The 20698-nt window shown below is 31.6% G+C and overlaps 2 protein-coding genes across 3 annotated transcripts; one reads left to right on the forward strand and one right to left on the reverse strand.

Annotated features, from left to right (window-relative positions):
- The first annotated feature begins 1009 nt into the window (after positions 1–1009).
- LOC140859976 (3-ketoacyl-CoA synthase 1-like) lies at positions 1010–3811 on the forward strand. Its single transcript, XM_073262681.1, has one exon. It carries the CDS (start codon positions 2053–2055, stop codon positions 3655–3657), a length of 1605 nt encoding a protein of 534 aa, XP_073118782.1. The 5' UTR covers positions 1010–2052; the 3' UTR covers positions 3658–3811.
- Positions 3812–7226: 3415 nt separating this feature from the next.
- LOC140859975 (beta-amyrin synthase 2) lies at positions 7227–12275 on the reverse strand. Of its 2 annotated transcripts, XM_073262679.1 has the most exons (16): positions 12068–12275; positions 11341–11573; positions 10757–10942; positions 10538–10627; positions 10219–10416; positions 10031–10115; positions 9748–9914; positions 9353–9655; positions 9136–9255; positions 8929–9051; positions 8683–8838; positions 8520–8566; positions 8264–8407; positions 7959–8136; positions 7760–7840; positions 7227–7656 (listed from the first exon to the last, which is right to left on the reverse strand). In XM_073262679.1, exons 2-16 carry the CDS (start codon positions 11539–11541, stop codon positions 7453–7455), a joined length of 2283 nt encoding a protein of 760 aa, XP_073118780.1. In that variant the 5' UTR covers positions 11542–11573; positions 12068–12275; the 3' UTR covers positions 7227–7452. The 2 variants fall into 2 exon arrangements, with proteins under 2 accessions (XP_073118780.1, XP_073118779.1); XM_073262678.1 differs by lacking the exon at positions 12068–12275 and having other exon boundaries at positions 11341–11720.
- Positions 12276–20698: the final 8423 nt, after the last annotated feature.

The following is a 20698-nucleotide window of genomic DNA, read 5'->3' on the forward strand; positions in this document are numbered from 1 at the left end:
TATTTAATGAATGGAGGATATGATGGATATTTATAAAAATATTTAAAGATATTTTAGAGAGATGAAATATTAAAATAAAATCTTTTTGAAAAAAGTATCACCCCTTATTTTTTTTAAAACAGCTTATAAGCTGTTTTTAACAAAATTTACCAAACATAATTTCGGAGCTTAAAAGCTCTTTCAAACAGCTTATAAACACCCTCAAATCATTTGTCATATTTAATATTTTAATAAATCCCTTTTTTATAAACTTATTTGAATCAATTAGTTTATTATAGCTAGTCAAGTTCTTAACTTCATAATTATTTGATTGTATCGGTATTTTAATAAATATGCAAATAAATAGATAATGTAAATAAAATAAGAAGGGAATATTTTAGAAGAATATTTATTTGAGGGTTGAGTCACGGTTTTATTACAGAAATTGTATTATTTTCGAAGTTAAGTTTAACTAAAATTAAAATACTTTTGACATAATAAAATCAAAATTAAATCGAACAAGAGACTCGTATCATAAAATTGAGTAACACGAAATTAAAATAGCTCAAGGGGCTAAAGATGGTGTGGTGGGCTATATTTTGCAGGTCTTTGAATAGATTGTGTAGTGGCCCATGGTGTCGCCGCCACAGTGCAAGACTTTTCGACGTTTGCTGCAGAAAAGTCAATATCTTGGGCTCTATCATCCAATTCCATTTCTACTCAAAGGAATAATTCTTTCTGCAACCAGTTTTCAAAATTAATTCGTCAACAGACGATGCGCATCTGTTTGGGAAATGCAACACGAAACATCAAAAATCATGTGGGATTTTTGGCGATGTGTTCGGTCGACTTGGCTTGTGGCCAAATGTGTCCTTTTCGATTACATTGTACAGCTTGCATCGTTGAATTTTCCTAGCAAGATCACCGCAATTTGTGGACCACCTGATAATTCAATGTTAAAAGGGACAGATTAGCCCATCGCTAGATTATTTAGTGGGTACCAGTAGGTGGCGGTTTAGTTGATCGATTCATTTGCGTGACTGGGATTCACTCTTAATTGCGGATTAATTGTGTGTTTTCTCCATCCCATCTCCCGTTTCCGAACAAACTGCCTAACTCAACTCCAAAAACTAGTTGAACGGGAGAGAATTGTCCACCCACGTCCAAGAATGAACCTCTGGAGTCAACAGTTAACACATGACGATGAGTCTGATCTATGATAAGTGAATTAAGGAGAAGATTGTCCAAGTCCATATATATAACTCACAACTTAATCGAGTGGACGTAGGAAGTTTAACATGTAGCTTGCTTGTGAGAATGATAATAATATATGCGAAATTTGGTGATTTCTGTTTCATATTATCAAGATTTTTGGGTGGGTTTCTTTTGAATCCTGTTTTTATGCATGTTTGATTTGATTGATTCCTCTGCTGCCAGAAAGAAAGAGTACACAAGATCTCTTTTTCTATGAACATGGGCACATGCTGTATCTTTTTCATTTTTATGTTCTTGCTGGCATTCACACTTGAAAGTAAAACCTTACAGACAGGTCATGACAACAATCCAGGGGTGTCCTTGTCCCCCTTCTGAGTTTTTCGTGACCAAGACCAGAGCCACAATCCGGGCTGAGATTGGGTAGGTTTTGATAACTGAATCGAAAATCGAACCGAATATAAACCAAACAGATTCACGTTTGCTTCTTAATTTCTCACATGGCCACTTGGTGAACAACCCCACATCGTTTAACAACAATACCTATAATTTGGTTGGCAGATTGGCTATTTTTTATTTTATTTTTTCCTCTCCACTATTATTCAAACGTTTTCTTTCCATTCATTCAAACGTTTTCTTTCCATTCCTCTGATTTCCTCTACTTGAGGTGGTTGTTGAGCTATCTCTCTCTGCATCTACTTTCTTCCTACACACTTTGAACCAATAAAATGGACTACATCTTCAGTCTAGCTATCCTACACTTTATTAATGTCTTCACCGATATGTGATCTTGCATAAAGTTCACTTCATTAGCTCTTTACTCAGATTAAGACCCTTCTGATTCTTTATATATACACGACAATGGGGAGGGGCGGAGAAATGAATACCATAGAGATGGAGGAGGAGAGGCTGATGGCGGACGTCGAATTCAAGGATTCTTCCTCCATGGTCATCAAAATTCGGCGAAAACTGCCTGATTTCTTGAAATCGGTGAAGTTGAAGTATGTGAAATTAGGCTATGGCTATTCATGCAACCCCGTCAGTACTCTCCTTTTGGTCTTCCTACTCGTGCCTTTGTTCATAGCCACCTCCATACACCTCACCGGCCTAACGTTTAGCCTCTTCTCTGACATGTGGATGACTCAAACGCTACTTTTCGACACTGCCACGGTGCTGATCGGTTCGAATGTGTTGATTTTCTTGTTGGGGATCTACTGGGCCAAAAGGCCGAGGCCGGTATATCTGGTCGATTTTGCATGCTACAAGCCGGAGGATGAACGCAAGTTGTCCGTGGATTCGTTTCTGAAGATGACAGAAGAGAGTGGCGCCTTCGAACAAGAGTCGATCGACTTCCAGAGAAAAATATCTCGTCGTTCCGGACTTGGCGATGAGACGTATTTCCCGAGAGGAATCACGTCCCGCCCGCCTAATCTGTCGATGAAAGAAGCTCGCTCGGAGACGGAGGCTGTCATGTTCGGTGCATTGGATACTCTGTTCAAGAAAACAGGAATCAAGCCAGAGGATGTTGGGATTCTTGTAGTGAACTGCAGCTTATTCAATCCAACCCCATCTCTTTCCTCCATGATCGTCAACCATTACAAGCTCAGAGCTGACATCAAAAGCTTCAATCTTGGAGGAATGGGATGCAGCGCGGGGCTTATATCCTTAGACCTCGCCAGGCACCTACTCCAGACGACACCCAACACTTACGCAGTCGTGGTGAGCACAGAAAACATCACACTCAATTGGTACTTCGGAAACGACCGCTCCATGTTGCTCTGCAACTGCATCTTCCGAATGGGCGGCGCCGCGATCCTGTTATCGAACAAGACCCGAGACAGAAGACGCTCCAAGTATCAGCTCGTGCACACCGTCCGAACCCACAAAGGCGCGGACGACAACAGCTACGACTGTGTCTACCAGAGAGAAGACGAAAAGGGGACGGTAGGGGTGTCGTTAGACCGCGAGTTGATGGCGGTCGCGGGCGACGCTTTGAAGACGAACATAACCACATTAGGCCCTCTAGTATTACCATTTACAGAGCAGCTGATGTTTCTGGTCACTTTACTGAAGAGGAAGCTCGTGGGTGCTAAGGTGAGGCCTTATATACCCGATTTCAAGCTAGCTTTCGAGCACTTCTGCATCCACGCGGGCGGGAGGGCGGTGCTGGACGCGGTCCAGAAGAACCTGCAGCTCACGGAATGGCACATGGAGCCATCCAGGATGACCCTGCATCGGTTCGGGAACACTTCTAGCAGCTCATTGTGGTATGAATTGGCCTATACTGAAGCTAAAGGCAGGGTCTTTAAAGGGAATCGCGTGTGGCAGATTGCGTTCGGGTCGGGTTTCAAATGTAACAGCGCAGTTTGGAGAGCTCTGAGGGAAATACCTCCTCAAGAATGCAAGGCTAATCCATGGTGTGATTGTATTGATAATTATCCGGTTTCGGTCGAACTCGGATCATGATTTGGATATTACTGCTTAAACTTGAATACACTCTGTGTTATGTGTGTAGTCTCTTAGATCTCTAACAATAACATTCCACCAAAGAACGTTTGCATGATGTCTTGTACATTATAGTTTAAGTTTTGAGACGAAATGGAAGTCGCGATGTTAAATATATGAGTTATGTTATATGTATAATAAAAAGTTACACACGTGTTTAACCATGTGTGTAACATTTGTTACGCACAATTGTTCTAAAAAACGTAAAAAAATGTCGCTTAAGCATGAAGTATGAGAAAAAAACTTTGTTTTTGGCAAAAGCGTGAAAAAATTGTCAATCTTTTGGTTAATCAAACGCAAAAAAGAGTGAAAAAGCGCAAAAAAACGTGAAAAACAAATTTTTAGTTAAATTGTTATTTTTTAATATTTTGAACTTTAAAATTTTATTTAAAAGGATAAATATTTAATGATATAAGTTTTTTTAAAATAAAAAACGTTAAATGTATTAGCTGACATAATACAAATTACATTTTACTCTAGACAATTTCGTCACTGTTCCTGTTTTTTAGAACCTTGGTTGTGCATCTAACTTTTTTCTTAATATTTTGTTCATTAAACTAATCTCCACCTAAATTTCGCAATCTTCTGTTTGTTGCATCAGAATTTTGGGTTAAGAATTTGATTGGATAACTCTTCTTTCCTCATTTAATCTTGACTTTAAAAAGTTTAATCGAATTAATAATTTGCGATAGAGCTTTCAGTAGATAGAGTTGGTTATAACTTGTAATATACAAGATGAGGTAACAAGCTGGGTAATTGATTTGACTAGTGTGTACCAACAAGTCCAAAATGGGATGATTCCATTATTAGAATAATCATGCATGCAAATAAATGTCAATAGCTTACATCCAAAAAAAAATAAAAAATATGTCAATAGCTGCTGCCTGCCTATATTCATTACTTGTTCGTGTCAAATACATGTGCTTGTTAACTTTCTCGCCCTGATATAAGAAAATAGTTGGAAAAGTAAAGTTTAGAAACAAGTTTCTTTTTCGTTCTTATTTATTAATTCATTAAAATATAACTTTTTCAAGACTTAGTTGATAGCGATAACAAATTCCAAGAACAACATTAAATTAAGCAACGATTGTTTGAATATATTTTTTAGAATTAAGCAAGCCTGAATCGAAATTATTCATTTTCTTTGTACACGTAATAAATATTTGCTACAAATAATTATACAACCAATAATTATGAATGGTAGTTGCATAAGAATTTAGAAATATATGATAAAGATTGAAAGACAATATTTAAAAGGAAAATAAATTAAGTATATATTTAATATTTATAAATTTAAGTACATATATAATATTTAAAATTCGAAAATATACAAGTACTATAAATAAGCATACATTCAATAATTATATAATGAAATTGCGTAAAAAATTTAAAAGGCAATTTTATCTAGAAAATTTTAAAGTTTATTCACAACACAATCATTAAATATTTTTTAGAGTTTCAATACATTGAAAGAGAGAATAAACACGTAACCCAACGTCTACCATATTTACACAACCCAACCATATTGCATAACTCGAGCATGTTTATACAACTCAACCATAAATTAAGTACATATATAATAATAATTTATTTAAAAGTTGGAAAATATACAAGTACTATAAATAATAATCTTATTATGTATTTTAGAGTTTAAAAAACTTCATTAAAAATATTAAATATTCATACATTCAATAAGTATTTATTGAAATTGCATAAAAATTTTAAAAGATCTTACCTGAAAATTGAAATATATATGTATGACTGAGGAGTTATTGAAAATTGAAATATATATGTATGACTAAGGAATTATTTACAAGATAGTCATTAATTTTTTTGTATACTTTCAATACATTGAAACAGAGAATAAACACAACCTCACAACCATATTTGTACAACCAAAGCATATTTACACATGCCCGAGCAAATATCTACAATATTTATGGTCTATTGGGATTTGGGGAATTAATTCACATGAAATTGTGCTAAATTCAAATTGGTTTGAGATATTTTTTGGAATGTGATTGAGAGAAACGACTCAATCCACATGGATTGAACTACTACTAAATTTTAATTTGTGAACAAATGGCACATAATTATCTTATTTAAATAAAATTTGATTATGTTTTTAAATTGGAATGATTTTAATATGATTAAATGCTTTTAATATTTATAATTTTATTATATAATAAAATAATAATGATAAAAAAACCAAATCGGTTTGACAAGGTGGACGCTTTATAGTCGTGTTAATTTTAGATTTGATTGAATTTGCTTGAAAATTTTTGGTATTTCCAACTGAGTTACGGTCAATCTTTATGGACTTCTTTTGAAAAAAAAAAAAAAAAACCGTTTTTAGTCATGATCGGTTGTATATCGCTATATTCAGAGTTACAAATTCTAAAGGTTTAAAAATTTTGATATGTGATAGTGATAGTTACAACAAAAATTCGACGATCAATATTGTATTTAAAGGGATTTTTCATAATATGTGAAATAAAAAAAATTTTGTTGATTGTATATATAATTTATAATGTTTTTATTTGTATTTTAATATCTATACAATTTTGCATAGTAATTATTTTTTTTAATAATATCATCATGTGCATCGCGGTGGAATACTATTTATTAAAAAAAATACTACTAAATTTAGTGTACTTTTAAAAAAAAAACCTTTAGTGTTTTATAAGTGAAAAATCTTAAAGTATGTTTTTGGACAAAATTTTTTGTAAAACGTGTTTGAAAAATATTTTTAAAAAATGTTTTTCAGGTATAATTTTAAAGAACAATTGATATCATATGATTTTTCTTATATTTTTAAGAATTGAAGGCATCGATAAAAATCAAAACATATTTAATTTTTTTTAACTGCAAAATGGTTTTTATAAAATAGTTGTCTAAACACATATTTATTTTTGAAACAAATATAACACATTATTTTTTAAATGATAAAAAATCGTCTCAAATGCATTTTTTAAATTGCACACATTATTACACAATGAAGATTATTGATACGAATATGGCCATTGAAGAGAAGACCAGGAGCACAAGATTGAAAAGTCTTCCTAGAAAATTAGTGGATTATGGGGAGAGTTTGAAAAATGATCTTAGTCAACCAAATTTTTTGATTTATGACCTTCTTTAAAAAAAAATTTGCAAAATGACCTTCAAATACAAGGCAAATGCAAAAACAAAATAAAGGAAAAAAATTGAAAAGGTTATATTTCCCAATTAGTCAATAAGTCAATACATAGAAATATAAGCGTTTAGCTGGTTGGCCGACCAAGGTACAACATAGTTTTGTCCCTTGTAGTTATTATGAAATTCTTAATTTTTTTTCCAGTTTCTCTCGTTTATTCTGATTTTTTGTTGTTGTTTATTGTATATTATTATTATTATGAACAGTGACAGATGCTACAATTGAATGAATTATTCATTCACATTAACTGATTATAAGCTTATGTATTAACTGAAACATAAGATTAATTGACGATGATTCTTTTAGTGATCCCAAACTTTAGGAAGACACCACATTGATAAACTTATATTTAACACGTTACAGAACAAAGTCATACATGAACATGGGACATCCGAGAATTGCTATTACAACTACAATCAGCAGTGCTCATATACAGGCCATTGAGAAACATAACTTGCAATAAACAAAAGAACCAAAAGCTATGCACATTATTTTTGAATTTTTATGGGAGTTTTAAAAAAAAAAAAGAAAAAGAAAGAGAATGCACTTTCTATGTTTGTTCATGATGATGAAGGCAGTGGAACCCGATTGCGATATTCAGCAAGACCCCACAATGGGTAGATGTTTCTATACGCCGCGTAATGTAACATGCAGTTTTTCATGAAAACTCCAGTGATTTCTTGCTGTGGGAAATCTCCATTTTCCAGCTGAGAGTTTATCAGAAGCTTTGCTCCGCGGTGGAGAGGCGTCGGATCTCGCTCGGCCTGTTATTTAGTTATGACAAGAGAGTAGTACTATTCAATTTTTTGTGACATACTTATAAAATTTGGTTTCTAAATGGGAATTTGTAGCAAGTGAGAGTCTAACCTGGCCTGAGTGGATTAGACCCATCAGAGCCCAAGCAGTGTGCACCAAGTTGGACCGGTTGTGTTCCAATGGCACATACACCTATTTTCATATATTACATCACATTAGATATTGAATCTGACACTTGATTACAAGTGAGTGTATGTTACACCAGAAGTAGAACTCTCGATGTTCACGCGAAAATCTTGTCGTCTTTTACCTTGTTTGGGCAAGAGAGGTAGCTTTCTCCCCAACCACCATCTTCCCTCTGTGCTTTTAGTAGAAAATCGACACCTTTCCGAACAGCCAAACAGTTATTGTAGGTTTTACCAGCAGCAGCAAGTCCTCCCAGTGCAAACCAAGAGCCATATGTAAAGCAAACACCCCAGTTTCCATACCTTTTCGACAAAACAAATTGAGGACAGAAACCGATTAACATAATTACACAACATGAGTTTGTAAAATATTCACTTATCAGGGAGTTTCGTCGACATCCCACAGAATCAAAGGGCGAAAAATTTATACCACGATCCGTCAGGCCTTTGAATACTTTCGAGGTATCCGACGGCCTTGCTGATGCAGTTCTCTATTTCTTTCTTCCTGTGCTCGGGATACATCTTCTTGAACAGGACAAGAGCTTGGATTGCTGATGAAGTGCACTCAACATACCTATATGTATCGAAAATCTCATTAACTAAGATTGTAGTTTGAATCAATCAAACATATGTTACTCAAAGAAATTACTAAAAGGGCTAATGGGATATATTGAGATGAATCTTACTCATGCTCTATAACAATATCAGCGAAGAACTCGGTAGGATTGAGCACCTGTGGAATCGGGGGGAAAAAAATTATATGGATTCATGTTGCAAGAAATCAATAGAATCTATCACAAGAACATGTTTTTTGGAGCTGGTTTCTTCGTTTTGATCAAGAATATATACCTCCAACCAGTCTGAGGCGCCTGCCGGCTCCCATGCCGCTAAACCGCCATTTTTGCTCTGCAGAGAAATCAATATGTTTACAGCATTGTACAGTTCTTGAGCTTCCATTTTATCTCCCACAATTTCTGGAGGCATCAAAGCGAAGAGAAGGCAGCACTAACAAAATGGAAACAAGAAAAACGTTGAACAAATAAGGACTTAGTTTCCAAGAATCTATCTTTTATCTTTACAAACAAGGATGGATACCTTCAATCCTTCAGCAGTACAATCTGATACTTGCCATCCATGATCTTGATCCGAAAATGTCCACGACCCTTTAGAAATATGGCGGTACATACTTTTAAAGTCGCCCGAAGGATCTTCTTTCACCTGCATGTTCAATGTGATCAGCATCCCAGTTCAACTACATCAACACATTATTGATTCAGAAAACCTGACTAGGATTATAAATACCTGGGATTTCTTGATGAAATCATGCCCTTTCTTTAAAGTCTCGCCTATTTCGTCTCTCATATTACTAGCTAACAACGCTTGAATTGCGAAACCTGTATCCCATTCTTGACTTCCAAAACTCTGTATTTCAAATCACAATTTTCCCTTTTCAAATATATATCCATCCATTTAAATCTTGAAAATGTCATGTTTGGTGCCTAGAAAATTACTGAATTACCTGCATTTTCATGCCATCTTCAGCAACCCAAATATAGTCAGGGATTCTAGCAAGATGTTTCTTGAAATAGTCTCCATTTGGATCCTCAACCCAACAAGCCAACATACACAACACCTTTTCGACACATCCGATTGTGATGTATCTGCTATTTTCATCTTCATAATGGATGTGCTTCATAGTCACTTGGAGAGCCTTTTCTCTTAACTTGTTGAATGGCCAGCGAGTCAAGAAAGGCTCGGTTAATACGTAGCAGCTGTCCCATATCAGATCTTGTATTAACGGGTGAGGATAATACAGATCCTCCTGCATTAAGGTTTAAAATTTAGAAACTTGCTTTCAAGTAAAAGGCCTAGCTAGAAGTAAGAAAGAAGATGCATGAGTGATCAATGATTTACCTTTGCACAGCGATGCCGTACGCTTCTCCAGTTGATTTGTTCATAGGGCTGATCATATAATTCTTCTCTTAACTCTAAAATGAGGGGAGTGATAGGTCCTACAAATCTCTTGCCGTATAAATAAGACATTGGCATGTATACCATTCGGCAATAGCACCACATATTCGCTGCATTTTAGTTGAGAAAAGGCATACAATAATCACATAATGAGTACTACGGAACGCGCATATACGTATGTATGTTTGTACATGTTTATATATTTGTGTATATTGTATGTCCATACCTGGATGCATAGGGAGAAAAGAAGGGAGAAGCCAAAACTCAGGCGGCATTGGATTGCTTCCAGACCAGTCAAATAATCCTAGTATCTACACGAAAGAATAATAAAACGTTATTTCGATCCTAATTAAGAATATGTAAGTCAATCTAGAAAGACACAAGTTATTGCAACATTAGAGTAATGTAACATACAGAAAGCCATGTTTTTCCCCAAGAAGGTATAGCCGTAACGGTTCCATGATCGAGTATCCATTTTCTTGCTTTTGCACACGCTTTGTTTTCCCCACCATCTGGTCCTTCTCCGAGTATACGCATACAAATGTAACTAAGTGCAGTGCAGAACATCGTGCTGTGGCCTTCTATGTGTAGACCCCAGCCACCATCTACATTCTGCAGATTGGAATTAATTACATGGAGACCATTAATTTAACTATCAAGAAAATGAATTTATAATTTCGTTAGTTGAGTTACTGTTTCATTGTATAGAGAAGATAATAATAATAATTCAGACCTGGTGACAATATATGTAACGTAGAATTTCTTTACGATGTTCTAATGGGAAAACAGAGTTGAGATGGCCGGTAATATAAAGGATCATGACCTGCATATCAACATTTTACCAACTAGTCTTTAATACAAATTATATGTTTTGCAAGAAATATATGTACATATATATATATGGTACTCTTGATCTGCATGTGACCAAATTAACATGTGACAGGAGACTTACAAGAGGTGGAAGAAAGAACAAGGGACCGGCATTTTCGGCCGGCCAGTGACCGTCGCTGGCTTGCAACGCTGAGAAGAAGTGGACGGCTCTACGCAGCGTGTCGGTGGTCGCCTCGTAAGTTATGTCTTCATCATCTCCTACCTTCACTTGGGGAATTTGTTGTTTGAAATTCTTCTCATGCAGGAACTGATGAACAAAATTTGATGATTAAACAAAAGTATTATCTATTTTTTGTTTTTTTGAAATTCTTCTCATGCAGGAACTGATTGATGAACAAAATTTGATGATTAAACAAAAGTATTATAATAAAATAGATGTGAACAATTTGCCGAATATGTTGTTTGAAATTCTTTTCACGCAGGCTCTAATTGACTTCTTTTTTTATTTAGTTTACTAGAACGTGGAAAATTAAATTAAAGCGCATTTCATATATATTATCATGAGTTGTGGAATCTAGTCATGGCTCTGTTTTTTCTCTGGAAAATTGAATATGAAATTTCAATTAAATCAACACACGCAATATACAAGGTGCATGTACTTGCTAGCTACTAGCATGCATCAATGAACAAGAATTCGGGTTGAACCTGAATCCTCCACAAGAGATCACTGCTAGGCTTGACCTTATCCCGGTTGTCCCAAAACTGCCGACGGGCATCCTCCGCTTCTCGCCGGAGCTCCGGTGACCCGTAATTCGGGTCGAACTCCCACGTCTGCCGGCCCACATAATTGTTGGTGCTGTAAAGGTAAGGACTGTCAACTCCTTCAGCAATCTTGAGTCTCCACATGATATTTCACTTTTTTAATTATTATCCCTAACCTGCAAAAGTTAAAGTTACTTGATCAGAAATACTAATTAATAACATTGCATGTTTTATAGCTGAAATTTATATGGAAAAAAGATGGTGCTTTGGCTTGATTTAATATTAGTTCAATTTTTACATGATGTTTTTTTTTTTTACACAATGTTTCGGACGTTTCATTTTTTCACCGTTTTAAGCAAAGCACGTAGCGTAGAATGTATTTTGCGTGGAGTTTAGTTACTGAAGTTGACAAGCACAAGGAACTAAACAAATTGTTAGCAACGGCACATACATGATCTAGCAAGTTTCATTCATGCTCATGCATGCCTTGGATCGATGAGCCATATATACCCATATTTCCAAATATGTTCTTATCTTTAGCAGCACTCGATTTTGCAAATATTCGCAACTTTTCATGTGAAAAAAATATATATGCATCAAATAATTAAAAGGTAATTTTCGAATGCAACGTATGAATTAACCAAGTTGAACAATAATTAGTGATATATACCTGGTGCTGAAAATTGGCTTGGATGTGAAGTTGTTCTTGTGTATAAAGAAGTGAAGCCACAGATTTGGAGGAGAATTCAGTTGATTTGGCTCCAAAGTGGGGAGTTTTTTGGTACGTTGACAAAAGACTAAAATTTGGGTGCTTTCACTCCTCTAAAAGCTTTGTGGGTTTGGCAAAAATTATATGCTTATGATGTCTTTGTTGAAAGAATATGGTGTGTTATATATAGGAGATTTGGGGTCCTAAACTATGTATTTAATATAAAGTTGATTGTATTAATATTAAATTAGAAGTATGCATGTGTTAGTATTGTATAATTATATATATATATATATATATATATATATATATATATATATATATATATATATATGCCATTTCTTGTAGTCTTTTGGAAGAGTCAGCGTATTCCAATACCAAAAATGGGTGGGAGTCAAAAATTGAGGTTAAAATTAATAATAATGTTCGGGTCAATATTGGACACCATGCACTAGAATGAGAAAAGGTGCTTTTCCTGCGCGTTTAGTCTCCATGAATATTTTTATTTAGTTTTTGCATTTTATGTACACGTGCCACATAAATTGTCAGTTTTAAATTAACTATTGATTTTTATTTATTTTGTTTATTTTGTAAGATTCAAAATGGATGATTTGTAATGATCAAAAAATAAATAAAATGAAGATATTTACGATGAGTAATACCTTCAAATTAAAGAATCTAATCACTTCTGTTCGTAGATTCCATTAATTGTCAGTAACATGTATCATTAATGGTAGATTAATTTTTGTCCGCTGTAACTCGTAAGATTCCTGAAACAAACACCACTCGTGTAGTCGTGTATTTCAAGTGAATAAAGTTTACATACAACGTAGGGGTTGATCACGTTACATGTTTGTTTTTTAAATTATAAAATTATTTTAAATATATTTTAATATATTAATTAAAATAATTTTATAATTTTAAAAATAAGATATAACGCTATGTCTAATTTTATTGTACGTGTACATATATTTTTATATATATATATATTATATATATATATTAGTATTCTCGTGCATGCGTTGCGTGATTATAAAGTCAGTATTTTTTTAAGAAAAAACAAAGAAAAATTGTATAATTAAAAATACAAAACATATAGTGTTTTCATAAATAAATAGTCACTAAAACGCAACAAATACTGATCAATTTTACCGGAGTGTTGCATTTTCGTAAATAAAAACCAAAGTTTACAAATTTAATATCATTTTGATTAATAAGAAAAAATATAATGGCTAAGAAAATATAAGGTTATATAAAATGACTAATTTGTTTTATAAATTTGATTTTGTTGTGAATTAATTTAGGATATAATGATAATTTTATCTCAAACTTCACCAATTAATTTAAATTTGGTTAATTAAAAATTCGATAATATAATAATATAATAATAAGATATGATGAGATATTTATTGATTACTAACTCTCATTCATCTCGCTCAATGGATATTATATAATTAATGAATTATATATACTCCACAACTAGCTTGTATCTTTTCGGTTCTTTTTTTTTTTTTTTTTCAAAAAATGTATCTTTCCGTTTTTAAGATCACTTATACCACACATCTACATCCTTCTAATATCTCATAAAACTTACCACAAAAAGGCATAAATTTCTATATCTTAGGAGTGAAATTTGTTGTGCCGATATAAAATAATGTATCTTTGTGTTGTTATATTAATCGGTAGCCTAGATTAATAAATAATATTTTTAAATTTTAACTATTTAAACGATAATTTAGTATATTTGTTCATCATTTATATCTCACGAAGATGATGAATATGTTATGTCATAGATTTTGAGTTTAAATTCGATACAGATGATTATTGGATATAAATATATGGAGATGAACAAAAAATGAGATATTAGACTAAAAAAATAACCACCTAGACACTTAAGCGATGTGATCGTATGCTATTTTCTACGGCTTTTTAAAACATTAATAGTAAATGTCTTTATCTAGACGCTTAAGGCGTGGATAAAATCTGCTACCTAATGTGACTTATTGCGTCAATGTATAGAAATTCATTAACTTAGAAAAAAGTGAACTCCTAGTGGAAATGCATGTTTTCCACGCCGGGGTCACCACATGATTTAGTGGAAGTTGCATTGTAACCATATATCAGTAATAATGAATACGTGTGGTGGGTGTGTAAGTTAGTTTTTCAAACATATATAATATATTTTAGTGTTCTTTTTTTTAATGGTATTTGTAGATATTATGTTAAAATCAACAGACTCTAGATATGCTTTTGATAATTTTTGTTTTTTTGCGAAAATTCATTAGAATAAATTGTCTAAGTAGGACATTAATTTTTTGTTACTCTAGTTTTTCAAACTAAATTTTTTGGGAATTTTTAGCTTATTAGATGTAATACTGAGTTATTGTTATCATTCCATAATCATGGTCGATCGTTGTTGTACACCATTTTCATTGTAGTAATTTGTACATCAATCATGCATGGGGTTAGGTTTTGTCTTCCCGTTGGAAGGATCCGTCTAAATATTAATGTGTGTGTACTCTTCATACGTATTAAGAATATTATTGGAAAGTTCAAATTTAGAAGAAAAAAAATCCGATTTCACCTTTATTCAATGGATTATCAATGTTTTAATAGGAAAAAAAATTGTTGAAATTAGTTAATATATTTAATGATAAAGATAGGAAGAACAAATAAAATAATAACAAACGAAAACTTGATTAAATACTTGGGACGAATGAAAAAAATGTAGCATTTATATTGTGGGACACGTATTTATTTTTTTGTAACCCGGATGCACCTGACTAATCCTGAGGGAGGTGCAAAATATGCAATTTATGGAAACCATTAAAATATAGTCGGATGCATGCAAATGGGGTTTGTTTTTTAGTACATGGACCTATTTACTTAGGGCTGAAATGCAGGCGTTGAGATTATTCCATTAGTTTCATGGGCTTGGGTCCAATCCAACCCAACAATTAAAAGTTTGGTTTTATTTTATGATTTTTTTAAAATAAATATTACTACCATCTTATTATTATAAAAATTCACAAAGAACACGAGTTTTTATTTATAATAACGAATAATGCCACCCACAGTGAAATTTGAAAGATTTTAAATGCATACTAAAGACAAAAGCTGGCCATGGGCCGGGGCTTGCTAGACAAGGGTACTGGGTACCAGATCAAGTGCCAGTGCTATATTGCAACCAGGTGTTGGGTTTAGTACATGTCATCCGCAGGGTGACGTGTAATCCCATGATTAATTAAAATTAATGAATTTCACGTAGGGCTCACTAATTTTAGCCAATCATGAACCGTTACGTTACCCGCAGGACACTATCATGCGGGTAGCATCGACTCAACGTGTTGTGTTGGTGCTTAAATTAATTGTCATACACGGTTTAAAAAAAAAAAAAAAGAATTTAATAGGACAATTAAAAACTGAAAGTTCTATTTTACTTGTCTTGGTTTTAGGTCAATTAACAAGTTAGACATGTAAATTCGGACCAAATTCGTCACTAATGGGAGCCAAGTTTCATTAAATAGCATAGTGTATATACAAATTTTAGAAAACTCATTTTCTCATAACTAACCTACTAAAACAATAAAACTCCATGAACAAATTAAACCAAGCATATCTTTCAGACCGTGCAAAACGAGTGACAAATATATAATCATATAATACTGTATAACCATTTGGTTTGAGTGATAGGATAACTAATACATAGATAAGTAATATAAAGTAATTAAAAATAAAAAATAAAAAATAATTAATATATTATTTGATTTGATGGATAGATTATAGTTTATTTAATTTAATTGATATAAAATTAATAATTAATAAATAGATAAATAATATGACGAGAATAATGCGATATTGAATGAGATAAGTTATACATAAATTAATAATACACCAAATCAAGCATAATTTAATCCTGGAAAAAAGATTTTTTTTTTTTAAAAAAAAAAGTAAATTATAACTAAGTTTCTAAGCAGGCCACGTGTATTTTTTATTTTTTTTTCCCATATGACGAAACTCGTGAGCTCATCAAAAAATTGCATTACGACATAATTAGATCAACATTTGAGACATTATCTCAACGACAGAGTCGTTTGTAAATTGTAACATCAAATCTTAGCATATTGATTAGTTTAATGAAGGGCGGTTACCCTTAATCTTGAATTCAACGATAATTAATCCTAAAAGACTTTGTAGGGATTGGTTTAAATTATCCAATCAGGGCCTTTGCATTTAATCCTAGTACATTTTTTTCTTTAATTAAGACACATTAAATTCTAAGGGTGATGTTACATGTACACAGATACTTACACGTTGGGTTACACATTGTACTTGAAATTACATAAATATCCTCAATTTATTTTGGAAAGAATTTTTTTCAAATAAAATTGAGGGATAATTTTTTTTAATTTTATGTGCAGTGTGTAACTCAATGTGTAACTCAATGTGCACATGTAGCATTTTCCTTACAAAAGGGTGATGTAGCATTTTTCTTTACAAAATAAATTGAAGATATTTATGTAATTTCATGTGCAATGTGTAACTCAACATATAAACCTTTGTGTACATGTAGCATCACCCTTGGAGTAAACATATATCATACAAATATATTTCCACGCACCCCCAAGATAAGTGTATTCTGTATGAAGAACATCAATCAATATTGAGTGAGCAAGGTATATAATGTAGAATGATATCCACAAACGATGTCCGAGTTAATAGAGTAGTTAATTTAATATATAGTGCGATTCTTCTTAATTACCAACACCTTAGCTTCTCGATGAGTTTATTCAACTAATGAACTCAATTTGGATAAAATACCATTTTACTATTTTTAAAGTTTCGTGTCTGATGCAATATTGTAAATAGGGTTTGGCAATAAGGGTGTCGAAACGTGTCTGATACCTTTAGTAATGGGCACTGGACAAAACACATTATAGTATATATATGACAAATGAAACGCAAATCTTGGTTAAAAAAACACGATGCATGGTTCATATATGTTGAATGTGACACAATTATTCTAGCTACCATTAATTAATTTGACTTCAAATTATTCATTATATATTACCTAGCGATCGATGGCTTTATTATAATTAAGATTGATACCAGCGAAATTTCAGGCAAAAATTTATTATCTAATTCAATATTTTAATTTATACCAGCGTTCTTGTGAACTTATATCAGCGATGTTTTGGATCATTGTACGTCCTGAGTTATCGATTTTTAAATAAAACAATAAACAATTATACTAGAAAAGGAAAATCACAATTTCATTTCGTGCATTTGTCTTTTTATAATTTTGATATTTTTATGTAGTTTTAGAGCTTCTAGATTTAATATTTTTTTTGACATTTTTAATCATTTTTGGTCGAGGTACTTGTGTGGCACTGCAATGAGCTAGTAATGTTTTACTTCTTTGAAGAAATAATGATGCAATTTGAGTGAATAATGTGCGAATTCTTAGCAATTGTCTTAAATATATATGTAATTCATTTTGTGAGATATATATGGTATTATATGTGGTCTTTTGAAAGTTAATTTGTTTAGTATGATATCATAGGAGTACTATTATCGTCATTTAACAAATAGTCATATACATCATGTAGTAAAAAAAAATACTTTCACATCAAAAACAATAATTTTATGAGTTTGGTCAGATCGAATATTTGTCTCAAAAAATTATTTCGTGAAACAAACTCACATGAGTTTTTGTGATACAGCAAGAGTTCACGTTTATCGAACAAATTCGGAATTTCATAACTTGAACCAGAACTATTGAATACAAATAAATGAGATTAAACATGTTATGATATGTCAAAATAAAAAAAATGTAATATTAATATTACATAATAATAAAAAAAAAATTAATAATAATAATAATAATAATTTACCTTCAAAAATAATAATAATAATAATAATAATAATAATAATAATAATAATAATAATAATAATAATAATAATAATAATAATAATAATAATAATAATAATAATAATAATAATAATAATAATAATAATAATAATAATGAATTATAAATTTAGAAAAAAAACAGGTGGGCGAGAAGTGGTGGATGAAAACAATCTTGTAGGATAATTTCGAGTTGGTTCCAGCAAGAAATTAAGAAGCTACTTAAATGAATTTGTCTTTTTTCATGGAATTCGTTGCTTGCAATTTAGGGTTTATTTATCAATATGTCAATATTTTGAAATTTTTGGCACTGTTCAATATTGGGTGGTGCAGAATTAAGTAGCCTCGAGGCATCGTTTTCATTAAAATATGAATGTGTCATGCATAATTCATATGACTCCAATTTGCAGTTTTTCATTAGTAGGTGGCCTGATAGCTTCATGTCACCAAAACTATATGTTTTGTGATTTTGGAAACCCCACCCACCCCCAACTTCAACCTATATTTTAACTATTTTTAAAAAATTAGATGAAACGGTCTCACTTGATCAATTTTGTAAGACAAATCTCCGACTCGATTTGAATATTTTTGGGTCAAAAATATTACTCGTTGTTGATATGGATCCGGTCTCACGTATCTATTTTATATTTAAATAGTTAATATTATTATAGTTTACAGATTTAAAACAAACAAATTAATAATTCTAATAAATTAATAATAAAACATATTAATTATTATGAATTTTTCTCACAGATATAGATCAATGAAATCGTTTCACAAGAAACGTGCTTCACTCCTCATTTATTTAAACATATATAATACGGCTTAATGAACAAAAGAGTACTTAGAAAAACAATGTTGTGAGTTAGCTTAATTTTAGCCCAAAGGTATTTGCATTAATTGTCTGATTGTATATTTGTATTGTAATACAAATATATCATTTTTTTTGTTAGGGTACAATATTCTATAAGAAAAAAATTTCCATACTTTTAAAAAATTAGGAAAAGACACGTGCGAAGCACGTGAGAATATCTTTTATTATCGATAAGGGTTATTAAATAATGAATTAAGATGAGAAGATAAGAGAATAGATTAACGTGCAATAATTAATAGTTTTCATTCTATTTTAGTCCATAGTAAAATTAAATGTAATATAATATGTATAACATGTATTATAAAATGAGTGCGAACAATCTTTGTTAAAAATTTTTATGTGTTATAAATCTAATTGAATCTATTGAAAATAATGGTTTTAATAAATATTATAATTTTGTATAAATTAGACATTGAGAAAATATAGAATTTGATGTATTGAAATATTTAATAAAATAAAATTTAAGATAAAATATAATAATAATACATAGTGTTGAAAAATTATTTTACCACTACTGATTATGTGGAAATATAGATAATGCATTACATTACTGTGTCTTTTCTTTTTTTATATAACCAATTTTTTTCTTTCACGATTTTTTCGTTTGTCATCCGTTTTTTATTCTTTATAAAAAAAATCTTGTGATGTTACTTCATCAATTATTTGTATTTTTATATATTTATTATTTGATTCTTTTGTTGGAAAACCTCTTTTTATTTATTTATTTTTTATGCAGAAAATATTTCTTTGCAAGAATATAAATATTGTCATTGTCTGCAATATTCATTCTTGTGTTATTGTATTATATTGTTTGTAAGTTAATATCGTTAATGATCAATGATATCATTGGACGTTTTCTTTTATTTTTAATTTCATATTAAGTTGTTCGAAATATACTTTTGAAATGATTTTGTTGCTAAATTTTTTGCTTTAATTTTTAATGCTTTCGATTAAACATGTTAACATTCGGTCTTTTATTGCAACCGTATTGTCTATTTTGAGAAAAAAAATTATTGTATATTTTTTTTTATTCAGTGTATCTAAAAGCTTATAGCATATTGAAGTGTTGTGGTCATATGAATAAAATAGATTTTATTAATAATTGGTAACAATATATATACTCTTTGAAAAAAATTTATTTACATATCTTAGTGATAACATCAATATAATTTTCCACGTTGCAACTATAAAAATATTTGCAACATTTTCGAACAATGTAACCCTTACAATTTCAATGTTCATCATTAGTTTATATCTATATTAATAGTTTAAAATAAGACATTTTTAATAACTCATGTAAGTTTATAGATATAATGTTTAATATATAGTTTTATCTAGTTGGCGCAATATTGATATTGAAGCATATTGTAGGACCGAGCGTTTGCCGTTTTACCAAAAACTATAGCTGGTGGTAATGGTGCAACTCAAATATTTTAAATCGCACAGCAGCCCAAACGTCATGGTTCGACTGCTCTACCAACAGAGACAATTATTACACCCCAACAATCTCTCTCCCAATAATTGCACCTCCTTGCAATCAATGAGAATCGAACTCATGATCTTGGCTCTGATATCAATTGTAGGACCGAACGCTTGCCACTTTACCAAAAGTTATAGCTAGTGATAATGATAATGGTGCAACTCAAATATTTTAAACCGCACAGTAGCTCAAGCGTCATGGTTCGATCGCTCCAACCAACTGAGATAATTATTGCACTCCCACACATTTCGAATTATTCCATCCTAAATTAGATTATATACAATTTAGGGGTTTGAATAAAATGTAAAAAAATAATAATATTTCAAAATT

The sequence above is a fragment of the Henckelia pumila genome, chromosome 4, assembly GCF_033568475.1.
Source record: "Henckelia pumila isolate YLH828 chromosome 4, ASM3356847v2, whole genome shotgun sequence".
Classification (NCBI taxonomy): domain Eukaryota; kingdom Viridiplantae; phylum Streptophyta; class Magnoliopsida; order Lamiales; family Gesneriaceae; genus Henckelia; species Henckelia pumila.

Coding starts and splice junctions, on each gene's coding strand:
- LOC140859976 (XM_073262681.1), top strand. CDS start 2,053: ATGGGGAGGGGCGGAGAAATGAATACCATAGAGATGGAGGAGGAGAGG.
- LOC140859975 (XM_073262679.1), bottom strand. CDS start 11,541: ATGTGGAGACTCAAGATTGCTGAAGGAGTTGACAGTCCTTACCTTTAC. Junction 10,943..11,340: donor ATCTCTTGTGGAGGATTCAG/GTTCAACCCGAA, acceptor TTTGTTCATCAG/TTCCTGCATGAGAAGAATTT. Junction 10,417..10,537: donor GTTACATATATTGTCACCAG/GTCTGAATTATT, acceptor TCCAATCTGCAG/AATGTAGATGGTGGCTGGGG.